Here is an 18,288-nt window from a genome sequence, read left to right as displayed (position 1 = left end):
ACCATTTTTGCTTAAAAATATCTAAATTATTTATGTTTTGGTGAAAATAAAACTCTGCACGTAGCCTGGCCACGGTAAGGGCCTTAAAAACTGTTAAAACATTGTTGCCAGCATCAGGGTTGGCAAGAAGTTTAGCTTTCCTTGTTTTATAAATTGCTAGCTTCCCTTCAGCTATTAAAAAATTGGTGAGCACAGATACGGCAGCATTCTTAGGATTCAATGGCAAACCAAAAATAAACATACGTAAAGAAAAATAAACATTCATATGGCAGCACAATTGTGACAACAAAATAAAAAGTGGGGTCAGCCTTGCACAGTCAACATAGGCATGATGTAAATCTTGAGGCCGTACAAAAGGGGCATGAAACAGAATTTAAAACACTAAAACGGTGTAATAAAACATTGGTCGGTAAAATCATATGTACAATTCTCCAAGAGATATCATCAGTCCGTTTTACAATTGGTGGAGCATACATGGTGGCCCATTGTGGGCAAAGGGGGGGGGGGGGGGCGGCGGTAACATCCCTGTCCATCGGGATCCAAACCTATCCTTGCATACGTAAGGATGCCGAATGGCAACACAGAGGTGGTACAGGCATTTTTTTCAGCGCTAGTAAGTGGAGAGGAAGACAGGCACACAGATTCTGTTAATGCAGCCGATGATATTTGCACCTGATGAAGGGAGAGAACATGCATTGCAGGGTCATTGTTGTTGGCATCAAAATGAAGACCCAGTCCTCTGAAGGTATGCAACACTTCTTGAATGAGCTGGGAGACAGCTCTCACAGAGCGCATTCCAACAGCGGTTGCAATATGTCCTGCTGAGTGCCAAGTTTCATTCCGGTTATCCTGCAGGTCTCGTATGACATGCACACCAGAACTTGTGAAACATTGCACAAAGGCACGTGATCGAAGTATGTTGGGAAAGAGTGCATTGTAAAAGATAGGCTCGTCAAGGAAGTTGGTGGTGTTGTAATGAGCCATATCTCGGTGCACCACGAGAGGCTGCCAGGCTTGCAGCAGGTCTTGGTAGAAAGGAGGCAATGGGGAGATGTCAACATGTTGCAGGTCCATGAGAAAAAGTTCCTTGTTGAAATCAAGCATGCCAGCCATTTTCAACAGGGAGTTGGCAGTGAGCCGCCACGGCAGCGAAGTGAAAAAAAGAAAACGGTGAACAGTGGTGACTCGAAAAGCCATTAGTCGGCTGACAATGTCAATGAGGCCATGGCCACCTTCTGCCAATGGAAGGTAAAGGACTTCAGGCTTGACCAAATGCGTGCCGCCCCAGAAGAAATCCAGTAGGTGTTTCTGGAGTGTCAGCAGCAGTGCTTCAGGAGGGTGCAAAGCAATCATCTTATGCCACAAGGAAGCCACTACATTGTTAATCACTCGGGCACGTCCTCTGTATGACAATGTAGATAATATTCCTCTCCACTTCTCTAGCCTATTATCAATTTTATTAACTGTGTTAACCCAGTTCTTTGCCATGAACGCTGGAGTGCCAATGTACACACCCAGATAAAGGATGCCTTCCTTCTCCCACTGCAGGCCTCTGGGAAGACAAGGCAAACCAACAGCGGGGGGATGGCCAATCCATAAAGCTTTGCATTTGTTCCAATTGATTGCAGTTGTACATGCCGAGGAAAATTTTTCCAGATTATTTAGTAGCATGGTGACATCATCACTGCTACGCACCACAACACACACATCATCAGCATATGCTGAGGTGACAATTGGCCTTTCAGTTGGCAACACAGGAAAACCTGGTAAACTAGCACGAAGGCGGATTAGTAGAGGTTCAATGCAGAGGGAGTAGAGAATGCCCGATAAAGGACACCCTTGGCGGACTCCTCTTTCAACCGTTAGTGGTGCACATAAACTGTTGTTGACTTTAATGATGCTAAAAACATGATTGTACAGCAATGAAACGTGAGAAATAAAGGCTGCCGCAAAACCAAACTGTTTTAGGGTATGAAAAACATATTCATGGCTAATAGTGTCAAATGTTCTCCTGGTCAAGTAAAACTAGGCCAGCATTCTGTTTTTGTGCAGCACAGACATCCCACAAGTCCCGAATTAAAAAAATATTGTCATGAATCGACCGATTTAAAATACAAAAGGATTGATCAAAATATATTAAAAACCGAAGAAGGGGCTTTATGCGGTTTACAAGGACTTTGGAAAGAATTTTGTAATCCACACAAAGCAGAGAGATAGGCCGCCAATTTTGTAAAGACTGTAAGTCTCCTTTCTTTGGGATAAGGCACACAATTGCACGGCGACAACCTAGAGGTAACACACCCTCTTGTGAACTATACTTAAAAACATCTAAAAGTGTCGGGCCGAGCAAGTCCCAGAATGCTTTGTAAAATTCCATGGGTAAGCCATCAAAGCCAGGCGCTTTATTATCATTAAGGCTATAACGAGCTGTTAAAAGTTCACCCACTGTAAAATCTTGTTCTAGAGAGCGCTGCTGTGATTCTTGTAATCGTGGTAGATTTTGGGTAAAATCAAACATTTCTTGATCATTACTTTCCTTTGCAGTAAAGACGTTCTTAAAGAAGTCTCTGATAAGACACTTCAACTGAGCATTCTCCTCAATAATTTGTCCGTCACTTGAACGTAAGCTTAGCAACAATCTATTAGATTTTGCGGCTTTTTCAAAGCTAAAGAAATCTTTACAACACGTTTCTGAGGTAGATAAACCTTTTACTCGAAGTCGTGTTAGCGCCCCAAGAGCATCATCTTTAGTTAAAACATTCAGTAGGGCTTGTTTCTCATGAAGCCGATGGCATCGTACCTCCTCGTCAATGTTAGTCGCGTTTTCCTGCAGGTCAAGAATTTCCTTCTTTAAAATGCATATCCTGGCTTGCTTTGCATTAGTAAAATTATTACTGTATTGCTGGCAGAAGACTTGGATTTGTGCCTTTACATAATCCCACCATAGGCAAAGATTGGTGAAATCATTCCGCGATTCTAGAATCCAAAGCCAGAAATTTTTAAAGGATAATTAAAAAAAGGGGTCATTTAAAAGAGAAATATTAAAAGACCAATGAGAAGTATGCCTCTGAGGGCGAGGGAAAGAGTGACGCATTTTAATTAAAAAATGGTCAGAAAACCCGGAAGGAGTAATGTGTAAAAGTGGCTAACTTTTAGAAAGTAAACTAACAAGGTTTAAAAAGGAGAGGCTGATAAAAATGTATCAAGCCTTGCAAGCAACAACTTGTTTAGCAGGCAACGACACCAAGTAAATTGTTGAGTGTTCCCGTGCTGCAGTCGCCAAACATCACCAAGGTCGTTCCGAGACAGAAGCGTGGACAGAGGCCTAGCACTAGCTGGATGGGGTTCAGGGCTGTTCCGATCTTTGGCTGGGTCTAATGTGCAATTAAAATCACCAACTAAGCACAGAAGGGTATCAGGGGCAAGATGATTAAGGAAGGTAAAGATTCGGTGAAGAAAGCCGTCCTGCCTGTGCTGTCACTTGGGGCATAAACATTGACAATTACCATCTGCTGGTGGTGATATAAAAATTCAATGGAAGCTAGATATCCCGGTACAATTTCTTTAAAAACAAGAGAGGAGACGGGAAGATGTGCAGATATATAGAAAGCAACACCAGCACTAACCGAAGACGTGTTACTAAAAAACCAGGTGCCTTTCAGCTTCAGCCTCCAATCTGCCATGCAACTCGCAGTCGAGCGAGTTTCTTGTAAGAGAAGAATGTCTACCTTCTCATTCTCTATCAGCTGCATCGTTTAAACTTTGCGCAGGGGATTACGCCCACCGTTTATGTTCAAACTTGCTATTATCATGATGAGAAGAGTGGCCCACAAAGGATGATTATTCATTCAAAAGTTTCCTTGCTTTAACGATGTGTCTTTTCAGTTGTTTACAAGAAGCGCTGGAAATGGCAACAGTTTCTGGATTCTTAATAATGATTTGCGCTTTTTGAACAAAAGCGCGCACATTGGGGAAAAAATCATTCAGGTTTACTCGTTTCTTACGAGTGGTTTTTTTCAAGAAATCTAAAATATCAGAGGTTGAAATTGTACCGTCGAGACGACTGTCTGGGTGGAGCTCCTCACCAAATGCACTTGATGCCAGGGATGAGCAACCATCTGAATCATAGCCCTCATTATCCTCAGGGCCTTCACCCATTTGCTCGATGTCCATGGTTGTTTCAGAGGGGGAAACCGAGGGTGCAGTAGGGGCAACAAACTCGGCGGTTACATGTTTGGGTGGGTCAATAGTTGTAACAATGGCGATGTTATCTTTAGCAGAGGTACTGCAAGGTTGAAGTAACTCAGAGAGTGTAGGGGTGGTACACTCAGAAAGGGGCACACTGGTAGTGGTAGTTAGAGGTTGCAGGGCAAGGAGGGGAGGGTGAAGTGGAGGAGGTGGTGCGGGAGGAGAAGAAGAAGAAGCAGAGGGAAAGGGGAGGAGGAGGGGGGGGGCAGAGCAAGGAGACGAGGGTAAGGGATGTCGGGAATAGGAGGAGGAGCAAGAGGGGGGGCAAGAGAAGGGGTAGGAGGAGGCAAGGAGGGGGGATGGGGGGGAGGAGGGGGACAGAAGGAGGGGAAAGAGAAGGTGCAACATCAGCGTCACTGCATGATACTTTTGAGGTGACACATGATTCAGAGGGGGGACAGTCTGACGACACAGAAGTACATGGGACCTGTGTTGTGGGGCGAGCACCTGTGACCACCTGAGCAAAGGAACAAAGGGCGGCTGAAGCAGCCAGAATTTTCGATCCAGGTTCAGCGGTGCTTTGAGAGGGTGAAAGGGGTCTTTTGGTACTTTTGGTTGTAGGAGCAGGTGCTTCATTTGAAGCTGCTGGCTCCACGTTGGTCGTTGGTAGTGTTACCTGAAGGAGTTGGGAGTTGTTGGGTTGCGGGACCTTTGTTGGCAGCTTGATTCGGCATGTCTCTGGGGCATGATCTTTTTACATGGCCGAATTCACCACAACCAAAACACACCAGGGTTTCCGTATTAGCATACCCCATGTAAGTATGCCCGTCGATTTTGAAGGGAAGTATCGCCTGGAACGCCGAAACACCCGCAGGGAGAATCATGTAGAGAATTCGGCGAAACGACATAATGTGCTTCAGTTTGTCGTTTTGACTTCGAAACGGAATCATCGTTATCGGAGACACAACTGTTCCGTATTTTTTAAATTGGGATGTGATTTGTTCACCTTTAACAAAGGGGGGTAAATCCGAAATTACAACTTTTTTTTGCAGGAGTATCCAGGGGGGAAAAGGGGACGTAAATATCGGGGTCGAAAAAAACCCCGCGCTCCACGACTTGCGCGACCCTCCGAACTTCGGAGACGAAAAAAAACAAGACGTTTGTTCATGCGCGAAACCGCTTCAACATTCTCGATGCCGACGATCTCGCCGACAGCAAATATTAACTTCTCCATGTCGATCTCCGACGGAGGAACACACACAATCCCGTGCTTTCGGGTTAGTGCTTCAAAGGAAGCGTAACGTGAACTTTGACCGCCATGGTTATTCAATGGCCGGATATATGAAAATAAAGCAGCTACCACCGTTCAAACCTCGACAGGTAGCGAGAAAATGAAAGCGATATAAACGAAAGGAAAAGGTATGAGTAAAAAGAAATAAAAATAAGAGATAAACGCGATAAACTAATTATACACAACGGTAGATCGATCGATAGAAGGCGCCGCCCAGAACAGAAAACAACAACGTACCGAGAAACCGTCGAATGCTCTTCTCTCTCTCTCTCTCAAAAGATCAGACAAGGTGATAGAAAGGAGGACACCATAACTTAGCCGATATGGAGAGAGAAAGAACGGGAAGAAAAGTGGAGGACAGCACACACAACGCGAACCGACAGAGACCATGAGCACTGGGAAACTGTGATTACGCGCGTGCGGGCAACAGCTGTGGAAAGTGGGAGAGAGGAGAGAGAGGAGAGAGGAGAGAGGAGAGAGGAGAGAGAGGAGAGAGGAGAGAAGAGAGAGGAGAGAGAGAGATAGAGAGACAGGGAGAGAGAGACGGAGAGAGAGAGAGACGGAGAGAGAGAGACGGAGAGAGAGAGAGACGGAGAGAGAGAGACGGAGAGAGAGAGACGGAGAGAGGGAGAGAGAGAGAGAGAGAGAGAGAGAGAGACGGAGAGAGAGGGAGAGGGAGACGGAGAGAGAGACGGAGAGGGAGAGAGAGACGGAGAGGGAGAGAGAGACGGAGAGAGAGAGAGAGAGACGGAGAGAGAGAGAGAGAGACGGAGAGAGAGAGAGAGAGACGGAGAGAGAGAGACAGACGCAGACAGAGAGACAGACGCAGACAGAGAGACAGACGCAGACAGAGACAGACGCAGACAGAGAGACAGACGCAGACAGAGAGACAGACGCAGACAGACGCAGGCAGACACAGACAGACAGAGACAGAGAGAGAGAGACAGACGCAGACAGAGAGACAGACGCAGACAGAGAGACAGATGCAGACAAAGAGACAGATGCAGACAGAGAGACAGACGCAGACAGAGAGACAGACGCAGACAGACAGAGACAGAGACAGAGAGAGAGAGAGAAAGAGAGAGAGAGAGACTTTTGCATCCTTTTATGACACAAATATCGAAAAGTATATATATTTTAGGAAAAATAAAACCATTTCACAAATCATTTCACAAATCAAATGTGAGCAACAAGCAAAACCATTTTAAAGGGAACATTTGCATAAAGACCATTAATACATCAAGAAAAGAAAAAGGAAAATAATAAAGTGTTTTGTTCCTCATGAAAAATCATATTACGTTTCAAGGAGTGATCAATCTGTTACAAACACACCATTTTGCACAGAGCAAAGCGCATTATTTAATGCCCATGTACTTTTAAAGATCAGTACTTTATACGTAGATGTATAGAAACAAAATTCCATTTTATTACGGGCAAATACAAGTCCTTTAAAACAGGCCGGAAGGTTATCTGCACATCTTAAAGGATTTTCAATTTGAATTTTTCTCGTGCGATATATTGATTTATTTGCCGTGGCAACGAGAAAGTTCGCGAGAACCACTTATATTGGGTGTGTGTTGGAGACAAAGCCAAAAATAAAAGAATTCAAGGTGAAGTTTAAAGAAAGCTTCGTGCACATTTCATGAAGCAAAACAAATAAAAAAATCAAGCGTGCACATTCAACATAAGCATGTGACAAGGTCTCAAGAGCACCACAGAAGGGACAATGGTCATATATTTCAGGAGAAAAAACATGTAAGAGTTTATTGGTGGGTAATATAAAACCCAATTATCAGCAAAGTCATGGAATCCATCATTGCTTCAGATATGAAATCTTTCCTCTTCTCCAATGGCTTGATCTCTGATCATCAATTTGCTTTCAGACCGGGTCACTCTACTCTGGACATGCTGCTTCTGCTTTCTCAACAATGGATGGAGGTCCTCAATGCCAAACAGGAAATTAGAGGTCTCCCTTGACATATCACGTGCCTTCGATACGGTCTGGCACCCCGCTCTGCTCACCAAACCCTCCTCCTTTGGTATCCATGGAAATTTCCACGCATTGCTGGCGGACTTCCTCTCTAGTCGTAGTCAACGTGTGGCCCTGAATGGATTTCTCTCATCGCCCCTTCCTGTTCAGGCTGGAGTTCCCCAAGGCAGTGTTCTGGGCCCTGTGCTTTTTCTGGTCTTCATCAATGATCTCTCCGACTCCCTGGAAAATCCTCTCTATCTCTTTGCTGATGACTCCACTCTCTGCCGCTCCATTCCTCATCCCTCAGATCGGCAGTCTGCAGCCTCCTCACTCTCTGCAGACCTGGACAAAATCACAGACTGGTCAAACAAGTGGAACATGTCTTTCAATCCTGACAAATCTCACACTCTTACTATGTCTCTCCGAAAAGACCGACTGGAAAACCCTCCCATCTACTTCCTCATCAATCCTCTCCAAGAAGTTCTATCGCTCAAGCTTTTGGGTCTCACTATCTGCCATGATATTTCCAAGCCGGCCTCCAAAGCCAGTCGCCAACTGGGCATCCTCCGTCATGCGAAGTCCTTCCTTGGCACACCTGAGCTCCTCACCACATACAAGGCTTTCATCCGCAGCTCATTGGAATACTGTTCCCCCATCTGGGCCGGTGCTCCTGCCTCACACCGAGCTCGGCTTCACGCTGTTGAAACCAAAGCTTTCAGAATCATTGGAATCTCCTGCGATGAAGCTAACTCCGAGGGTCTTTCACTCACTCACCCCAGGCAGGTTGGTGGTCTTTCTGTCTTCTTCCGACTCCTCTCCGGCCTTGCTCCCCCAGCTCTCTCTGTGCTCTGTCCCCCAAATATTCCTACAGGTCGCGCAAGATCTTCCAGCAACCCTCTTATGGTTAAACTGCCAAAATCTAGGCTCTCTGCTCACCTTCACTATTTCGTTCCCCTTTCCACCCACCTCTGGAACAAACTCTCCCACTCCCTTCAATTCCACTCCTCCCTCCAGGTCTTTAAAACAGCTGTTCACCACCATCTCTTATCTTCCCCATCCAAAACCTTGATCTTTTCTATCCCCGCTAATTCGCCCCATATACACTTTTTTGAAATTCGAAACTTCTCTCGTGGAAGTCCTTGCAGTGTCCATATGTTTTATACCTCTCCCACCTCCCTCCAAGCCCTCTCCCTCCCACGGTTCTCTCGATGTCCATGCTCTCAAATGTTGTTTTGTATCCTTCCCCCTCTCTCCTCATCTTGTCTACTCAATTAGCCGACCGCTCCCCTTATTTTGTGTTTTATGTGTCGGTTTGACTTTTTGTGTGATTAATGTTAGCTCTTTGACGAGCCTCGATCTTGTATCCAAAAAAACAAACAAACAAAAAAATAAATAAATAAATAAAATAATAAATAAATAAATAAATAAATAATTTACTTTTTTACTAATAATAAATATAATAACCACCTTTAGAGGCCATTTTTCCCCACAAAGCGGGGGTTGGCCTTTTTCGGGAACCGTGGTTGTTGTTTTTATGGTCCCTTTTTTGAAGCAATGTTTTACGGCCGGATGCCCTTCCTGACGCCAACCCTTTTTGTTGCCTTTTTACGACAAGCAGGGAATTACCAGTGAACTGGTACTCAATTAGCCGACCTCGGAAGGATGACAGGCTGAGTCAACCCCCCTGGTGTTAATTCAGCGATCGACCGGGATTCAAACCCAGGATCCTTGGATCCTAAGCCGGCACCCTAGCCGCTCGCCCAACACCAGGGTTTTACTTTTTTACTAATGCCCTATTTAATTAAATTTATAAAAGATACATCTTCGGATGGTTAAAGACCACTAGTGGTTTAGTTATGCTATTAGCCAATTGATTAAGAAAATATTTTATGATAATCTTTTCTTGATTTTAATTATGCAATTAATCAATCAATTATTGTGCACCTCTCCCTCCAAATCCGGGACACAAAGGTGATCCCGGGGGAGGAGGCTGTTTCACAGAACCACTTGGTTGTTTGCGACATAAGGGTGAAAGGTGCGAGGAGAGCTCGGCAGGTGAAGTACCAACCGAGATTGAAGGTGTGGAGGTTGAAAGAGGTGACAGTGAGGGAGGCATTAAAAGTGAGGCTGAGTAGGGTAGAGGATGATGTGGTTGAGCTTGAAAGTGGTTGGATGTCAATGAAAGATAGTCTGTTGGGAGCCGTTGGTGAGGTATGTGGATGGACAAAAGGACCACCGAGGCACTCGGAAACATGGTGGTGGGATGATGAAGTTGGAAAGAAGATTGACGAGAAGAGGAAGAAGTTGAAGGAGTGGCAGAAGGCGAACGGTATGGGGGCAGAAAAGGCAGAGCATGAAAGTTATAAGGCAGCCAAGAAGGCTGCGAAGAAAGAGGTAGCAAAGGCACAGGAGGCATGTAGGAAAATGTTCGGAGAACGCGTGGATTGGGAAGAGGGTCAGAGCGGTATTCAGGATTGCAAAGCAGATAGCGAAAGAGAGGTGTGATGTGATGGGGGTGAGTTGCTTGAAGGATGAAGTGGGACAAATCGTTGTGGACCCAGATGGAATTAAAGGAAGATGGAAGAGCTTTATGGAAATACTGTTGAATGCACAGAATGAATGGGATGGCAACATAGAGAGTAACCCAGTTTTAGGACCGGCAGAGAAGATAACCGAGAAGGAAGTTGAGGAAGCGATAAAAGCAATGAAGAGTAGAAAAGCGGGAGGGCCGAAGGGAGTTGTGGGAGATATGTTGAAGGCAGCGGGAAATTGGGGTGTGAAGAGAATGACAGAGATCTGCAATCTGGTGGTGAAAGAAGGCCGCATTCCAGTGGATTGGGAACTGAGTACCCTCGTCTCTCTATACAAGGGGAAAGGTGACCCTCTGGACTGTGGCTCGTATCGAGCGATAAAGTTATTGGAGCATGGAATGAAGGTATTGGAAAGGGTGTTGGAGAGGAGGATAAGGAAGAAAGTGAAGATTGACGAAATGCAGTTTGGATTTATGCCAGGAAGAGGAACGACAGACGTGCTTTTCATTGTGAGGCAGTTGCAGGAGAAGTACATGGAGAAGAGTCAGAAGTTGTTTCTTGGGTTTGTTGATCTGGAGAAAGCATTCGATCGGGTTCCACGCAAAGTATTGACATGGGCATTGAGGAAGTTAGAAGTGGAGGAATGGTTGATCAGAGTAGTGATGGCAATGTACAAAAGAGCGCGCACAGCTGTAAGGATGAAGGACGGGAACAGTGGTGAGTTTGAGGTGAAGGTGGGAGTGCATCAGGGGTCGGTACTAAGTCCACTACTATTTGTAGCTGCGATGGAGGTGCTGGCTCAGAAGGTCAAGGAGGGTTTACCGTGGGAGTTGTTGTATGCAGATGATCTGGTGTTGATTGCGGAAAGTATGGATGGACTGAAGGAAAAGATGAACACGTGGAAGGAATGTATGGAGACAAAAGGTCTGAAGGTGAATATCGGAAAGACGAAGGTGATGGCAAGTGGTAAAGCATGTGGTGAGGTGGAAAGAACTGGGAAGTGGCCCTGTGCTGTGTGTAGGAAGGGTGTCGGAGTGAACTCCATTCAGTGTACAATGTGCGCTGAGTGGGTTCATCAAAAATGTAGTGGTCTGAGAGCGTCATTAACCAGTGTGGCAGCTACATTCAAATGTAAGGTGTGCACAGAGGGAGCTGCAGATGGAGGAAATGTTGAGTTGGATCTTGGAGACGGCGTGAAGCTGGAAGGTGTGAAAACATTTTGCTACCTCGGAGACATGCTGAATGGAGAAGGTGGATCAGACTCGGCAACGGTTGCTCGAGTGAGATGTGCATGGAAGAAGTTTCGGGAATTGAGTGGCGTGCTGATGATGAGGGGAGTGTCGTTGAACCTGAAGGGAAAGGTGTATGCTGCATGTGTGAGAAGTGTTATGATTTATGGGAGCGAGACATGGGTAATGAACGTAGAGCAGCAACAAAGGTTGGAAAGGGTGGAAATGCGAATGGTTCGACGGATGTGCGGAGTATCGTTGAGAGAGAGGAAGACAAATGATGAATTGCGAAAGATGATGGGAATAGAGCCTGTGATTGATGCTGTGAAGAGGAACAGGTTGAAATGGTTTGGTCATGTGTTGAGGAAGGATGAAAGTGACTGGTTGAAAAGAGTGATGGGAATGAATGTGGAAGGAAGTCGAGGACGGGGAAGACCGAGAAAGACTTGGCTAAAGATGGTCAAAGAAGAAATGCGGGCAAGGGGGTTAACAAGGGTAGATGCAGAAAATAGGGCAAAATGGAGAACATTGTCATGGGGACCGCAAGGCTAACCCCCGCTCTTGCAGGGAAAATGAGCTTAAAATGCCTGTTGTTGTTGTTGTCTCCCTCCAAATACAGTCTCGATGAGCTGCACGGCAGTCGGCGCCCCGGCAATGCCGTGCTGGAGGATATTTAATTATTTGGCATGGTGGCAGTGTACTTTGAATGTATCTGTACTTGTTCAATTTTACATCAGTGCAATATATTTCAGTATTCTTTCTAAATGAAGAAATTGATTGAAATTTGTCTTTTGTGTTTTGAAACATTGTATTTATTAAGTAAAAAAGTTAGACGGTTAAACAGTCTCCTCCAAAATAAAAATTGAAAAATAAGGTCTAAAACCTTGAACAGTCTCCTCCAAGGAGCCATACAAATTTGGATCTGTGCCAAGAATTGATTTTTATTTTAAGCACAGAATTACTTATAAAAGAGACCATTCTTAAGTGGTTGAAATCATTGATACTATTTCACTTTAAGCAAAGAAATATCTATAAATTACCCCGACATTTTTAGTTTAAGCAAAAAAATAACTATAAATTCCCACGAGATTTTCATAAAGTTATTTACGATACTAGGGCATGCCCGTACTATATCTATATCTAAAATTATATCCCCCCCTCTATTTACATGAAATGGTTTGGTCCATGAAATGTTTTGGTCCATTCGCAACGCCAAAGCGAACGGCGAACGCTTTACATGAAATGGTTTGGTTCATGAAATGTTTTGGTCCATTCGCAACGCCAAAGCGAACGGCGAACGGCTTGCGAGTACAGTGACAATCCCCCCGGGGTTTTTATTAGTTTTAAAACATAGTTTAACGCCAACATAGCGCCAACATAGTTTGCAAACGTGAAATAAATGAATACGCTCTCAAATGTGCCATCCGAGGCAGAGTGTGTCCGCCACGTTCGGCACACGCGATAGCTCGCTGCTCTCTGATTGGTTGAATCGTTTTTTGGACATAGCTCGGTAAGTAATTGTCCGATTAATATGAAACCTTGAAAAGGCACATCCTCGGGTCCCCAGCAATATACCTGGCAAGTTTCAAGTATATCGGACCCGTGGTTGTCGAGAAACAGCGGTCACAGACAAACAAACGTACAAACGTACAAACAAACAAACACACAGAGATTACTGGAATTATAGATAGATAAATATGGTGAATACAACGTATTCCGACGTTTGTAATCGTGAATATCATAAACGTGCTTTGACACGTCATCTAAAAACAAAAAGGCACAGACGAAATGCGGGAGAACTACCGCCAGAATCTGATGTTAAACACTGCTGTCTGCTCTAAGGATGTCTCAAAGGTATGTCATAACAAACACCTGACAACAAAAAAAAGCAGAGACGAAATGCGGGAGAACTACCTCCTGTGTCTAATGTTAAACACTGTGATGTCTGCTCTAAAGACTTTGCTCTAAAGGCTCTAAAGAAAGAAAAAGGGAGACTTTAAATCTCACCTTCAATCACACAAACACAAGAAGAATGAAGAGTCAGTTAGATACTCTATTAAAAACTCTGATGGAGCATTTCAGGGACATATTAAGATGAGGGTTTTTGAGTTTGGAACTCCTGGACCAAAATCAATAGCTGATGCGATTGAGATGGTTAAACCTGCTGTTGAAACACTTATAAAAGATAGGTTGACTGAGATGAATACTTTAAAGTTTTATATGGGGGTAAAAATGGGTATGGTAAAAGATGGTGTTGAAGAAACCCCTTATATGAGAACAGTCCCTCACTTAATCACATCATTCCAAGATTTCTTATCATCAGGTGTTTATAGTGAACTTATAAAACAGGAGCAGGATGGAGATAATACTGTGGTGGGTAGCGGATATAGTATTAGTAAAATCATATTCCTAGATATACACATTCTAAAATCAGACCCTCTTCATGCTTCTTCTTATATTGATTTACCAAAGAAATTAAACTTAAAGCAGCTGTTAATATTCAAAACAAGGATAATAAATGTTTCCTATGGTCTGTTCTCACTCACCTTCATTCTCAAAAAAAGAACCAAGAAAGAGTATCTCATTATAAGAAATATGAGAATACGCTAAATGTTAACGATTGAAAATTTCCAATGTCTTTAATAGATATTTATAAATTTGAAAAGATCAATAATCTATTAATGTATATGGATTAACGGATACAAACAAAGTTCAGACATTAAAATTGTTCTTTTAAGAAAATTAAGTTATTATCTAAAAATGAAACAAATATTCGTTGGGTCTCTGTATGAGTATAATGAAAAATGGGGAAAGGTAATAAGTTAAATGCAGGTGTGAGTCAATAGGTTAATTTTCCCCATTGACTTCAATGTTATATTTATTGTGTTTTAGTAGTTGGGTCTATTGAGGATTAAATATTTGTAGATGGGCAAAAGAGGGTGAAATCTGGGTGAAAAACAGTGAGTTAGTAATTTTTTTTTAGCTCTTTCCCCATTGACTCCAATGTTAAATTTGAAGGTGAGCCAGAACCCTCCTTTCTTCACGACTGACATGGATCCCTTAGCCGCGTCAAGCATCTTACTTGTTCATTTCTGCATCTTACTCGTTCATTCCTGCATCCAACGCGTTCATTCCTGCATCTTACTCGTTCATTCCTGCATCTTACCCGTTCAATTCTGCATCTGTCTCTGCCATTTCATTTGCATCTCCTGCATCTTTTGCATCTCCTCCAGCAATTGATAAAATTGGAATAACGTTTTGGACGACCATATAGTGGTGCCAACATTTTTGCGTTTCTTCTGCAGGTTCAGCTTATGGTGAATATGTTTTCTCCAGGCTGAGAGAGGGAGGATAAACAAAACAATTACTGACTTATCTTGTATCGGTCACAAGAGCAAACAAGACTTTGAATTTCCTCCAAGAACAGAAATAAATTTTTTAACACTTTGTTGTGAGGCTGATAATATTGTTACGTTTATGGGTGTAGGAAAGAGAATACCGTAGGAAAGGTAGAATTGTATAAGAAATAGAATGGACCGTGTGACGTGCAGGAGCATCTCGGTGTACATAAGCAGGGAAAATGTAGCTTAAGGTTGTTTAAATGTTCATGATACGAGGTGTGATGACATGTTAATTAGCAATAGGGTTTAAGGCTAGTTTCCCCTGTTCGTCAAACCCTCTGTAGTCATTCCTAACATTTTTGCCACAACCGCTTGCAACGTATGACATGGCCGGCCATTGATTACGCTCCATGAACTGCCGGCCAAGCTAAGCCCGCCCTATGGACACTTACGGCAAAAAAAACCAAACGGATCCTCTCAACTACAAACTAATTAGCTTACTTCCAACCATCAGCAAGGTCATGGAATCCATCTTTGTAGTTGATATTAAATCATTCCTTTTCTCCAACAGCCTCATCCCAAATCACCAATTTGGATTCATACCTTGCCACCCTACCTTGGACATGATCCTTCTCTACTCCCCCAACAATGGATGGAGGTCCTCGTTGTCAGACATGAGATCAGGGCTGTCTCTCTGGATATATCGCAAGCTATTGATACAGTCTGGCCCAGGAAAGGCGGAGCTGACAGTGGTGATGTGGGTGGGGAAGAGGACCGGCAGGCCACGCCTCCCGAGTGACGCGGGCGGGTGATGCTGACGAGTTAAAAGGGAAGCTTCGCGATTGGCCCTGGGGAGAGAAGAATAAGAGCGCGCTTGGTTCTTCTGGACAAGAAGGATTGGCCATTTTTTGTGCGGGCTGTGAGTTTTCTGCTGTGGTGATTGCGAAGCAACTTTGCTTATTGTTGGCTTATAAGCAAGCGGGAGGCCGTGCGTGCTTCCCCAGATGGTGGAGAAGAAAGGAGGCAGTCTTGTAAGCTCGCTTCACACTTGTAGCACCTTCGACGCGCGGTGCTTTCGGCTCCATGACCATCTTGTGCGCTTTCTGCGCAGGTGGCTCCAAGCTTCGTCACAGCCACAAACCTTTCAAAAAGGACCCATTTTGGGCCAGAGCTAAGTGCCGGCCAAGGGGGGTGGGTGGGGGGGAGGGGGATTTTATTTTATTTGATTACGTTTCCTTGTGTTCGTATTTGTAACTTTGTGGAGGGTCCTTCACAGTAGAATATAACATTTTACCTTAACATTTATTTTCGATATTTTCGTCCAAGCTTTATTTTTATTAAATCATTATTGTTGCATTTTTGTTGTTGCGTTGAGTTGGTGGGTTTCGGGAATAGCCCCTTGTGTTTGTTTAGTCAAGCACCTCGTATCTCTTTCATCCAGCATCTGCAAATTAACTGCCATAATCGGGAGGTCGTCTCGGGAGTAAGCTGTTTCGACCATCCGTCCCGGCTGATCTTAATCTGCGGGGACTCGACAATATGCTTCTGCAAGATGAAAAACAAAACGATGTTGTTGTTGTTTTCTATACATGGCCCAGGCCTGTGGGAGAGATGATCCAAGTGTCCTAATGACAGTAGGGCCAAGGAGTCACCCCCTGGTAGGATGGCCTAGGATCTGTCGAGTCAGTCACCTCTGAGCTGTCCAGCCTATATTTGAATCCCAAACCTGAGGTGTCTATGTGTTTCGCATGCAGAGCAAGGCATCGATGTGTCCCTCCGATGGACATCTTTTTCAAACTCACCCCCAGCAGTTCTCCTTCCGAACTATTTGGGTTTAACATTAAAAGCTAACCTAAAAGCTAAAAGCTAACCTAAAAAAAAAAGCTTTTTAACATTAAAGGCTCACCCCCGCTCTAGCAGGGAAAATGGCCTTTAAAATGCATGTTGTGTTTGTCGTTGTATTAAAAGCGTTACTCTCGACACACCTTGGGCACTGACGTACATCTCGTGTGGTGCACTTCCTTGGAATCCCTGGGATTGGTCATGTGGTGAGCTGCAAAGACAGACACACAATGAACACAAATGGAGCAAAGAACACATGATCTGGAGTGAGCACCAATTTATTTGGACCATCATGGGGATTCCCATCTGAGAGCTGACAGAACAGCTCAAATGTCTTCACACTGGCCCTTGTATTCACACTCAGCTATCTAGGCAGGATTTGAATGCCCATCTATATATATAAAACACAGTTTATGTGTGTGTGTGTGTGTGTGTGTGTGTGTGTGTGTGTGTGTGTAATGTTACCGATAGACTCCTAAACGGAGAGGCTTACGTGCTTGATATTTGACATAGACATGGCCATTGAGCGTGGGACGAACATGGCCGAACTCAAAATATTTGACGATCCATATTTTTTATTCATATTTACCTCAGCGCATTTCAGCGCACGGAATCAACGGAATCAGCGCAGGTGGGCCCTGATTCTCTCAGAGCGATCACGTGATGACGCTATGACGCTATGAACGCTATGACGCTATGAACGTTATGACGCCATGAAAAAAAAAATCTCGATGACGCTATGAAAGGCTATGAAACGCTATGACGCTATGAAAAAAAAAATCGCTATGACGCTATGAAACGCTATGACGCTATGAACGATATGACGCTATGAACGATATGAACGCTATGACGCTATGACGCTATGACGCTAAGAAAAAAAAATCGCTATGACGCTATGAAACGCTATGACGCTAGGAACGCTATGACGCTATGACGCTATGAAAAAAAAAATCGCTCGCTTTGCCAAGGGGCTCGCTCCCCTCCCCCTCCCCTCCCCCGCCCGGCAATGCCGGGTACTTCTGCTAGTCTAGTTATAAACTGTTATCCTCGTGTTTGGCATGCGAACTGTCAATGTGTGTGCCATCTCATGAGATGGACGTGGAACTAGAGGCTCCATCTTGCCACACTCGTCGGTGGATATTCAAGATCACAGTGTCTTTCACGAAAAGTCGGCGAGTTATCGGGTATTCCAATGAAAATAAGCCCTGTCAGCTTGTATTTTATTTTGACGTCTCCCTAAAGTAAAGGTACGATACATTCACGTGAGGATTGAAACAGATTGTGATGAATGAGTTACATTGAAGAACAACAGCGCTAGTGGGGGTGGGTGACTGACATCCTGCCAGGATCAAAAACGATACCTGGCAAAGGGCGGATGAACTCCTGTAGGGAGCCAACCGCCATCCAGTAAGAAGATGGTGTCTCCTAAAAAACACCCATGCGGTTTGGACTAGTTCAAGTCATACCAAAGACCTTAATAATGGTATGTGCTGCTTCCTTGCTTGAAAAGGATAGAGCACGGACAATCCCCATCGGTTGGCATCCATGGGAAGGAGGAAATTCATCTTCAGGAAATGCCCTACTGAGTACTGTGAGAAAAGCGGCGCCATTGTTATGATGTCGCTGGAAGCCACAGTATTCCGGGAAGAGATGCAGTGACGACGGCACATCGCACAAGCTCAGAGGTTGTGTTAAGTGTTTGTCTTGTCAGAATGTCCTTGTGTGTGTGTGTGTGTGTGTGTGTGTGTTTGTCGCTGTCAGCTGTCAGCTCCATTACGAGAGCTCCATTACGCTCCATTACGAGATCATAGCGTCATAGCCCATGTATTTTTTTTTTTTTTAAGGAAAAAAAACTGATCACAACAAAAACAACAATACCCCAACGTGTCCTTCT

General features: G+C 44.3%; 1 protein-coding gene across 1 annotated transcript in view; it reads right to left on the bottom strand.

Annotated features, from left to right (window-relative positions):
- Nucleotides 1-1,429: 1,429 nt before the first annotated feature.
- Nucleotides 1,430-18,288, bottom strand: part of LOC137412564 (cation channel sperm-associated protein 2) — an 81,241-nt gene continuing 64,382 nt past the window's right edge. The window contains exons 9-12 of the mRNA XM_078773852.1: nt 18,273-18,288; nt 16,538-16,605; nt 14,378-14,548; nt 1,430-1,552 (exon numbers count right to left, since the gene is read on the bottom strand). The exon at nt 18,273-18,288 is cut by the window's right edge and continues 84 nt beyond it. Of these exons, the coding sequence (XP_078629978.1) occupies nt 14,382-14,548; nt 16,538-16,605; nt 18,273-18,288 (251 nt within the window). The 3' untranslated portion in view covers nt 1,430-1,552; nt 14,378-14,381. The remainder of the gene's footprint in view (nt 1,553-14,377; nt 14,549-16,537; nt 16,606-18,272) is intronic.

The sequence above is a fragment of the Myxine glutinosa genome, chromosome 3 (genome assembly GCF_964187855.1).
Source record: "Myxine glutinosa chromosome 3, kmMyxGlut1.1, whole genome shotgun sequence".
Classification (NCBI taxonomy): Eukaryota; Metazoa; Chordata; class Myxini; order Myxiniformes; family Myxinidae; genus Myxine; species Myxine glutinosa.
The sequence above is the reverse complement of the archived record's forward strand: the minus strand, read 5'-3'. Positions and strand labels throughout refer to the sequence as shown.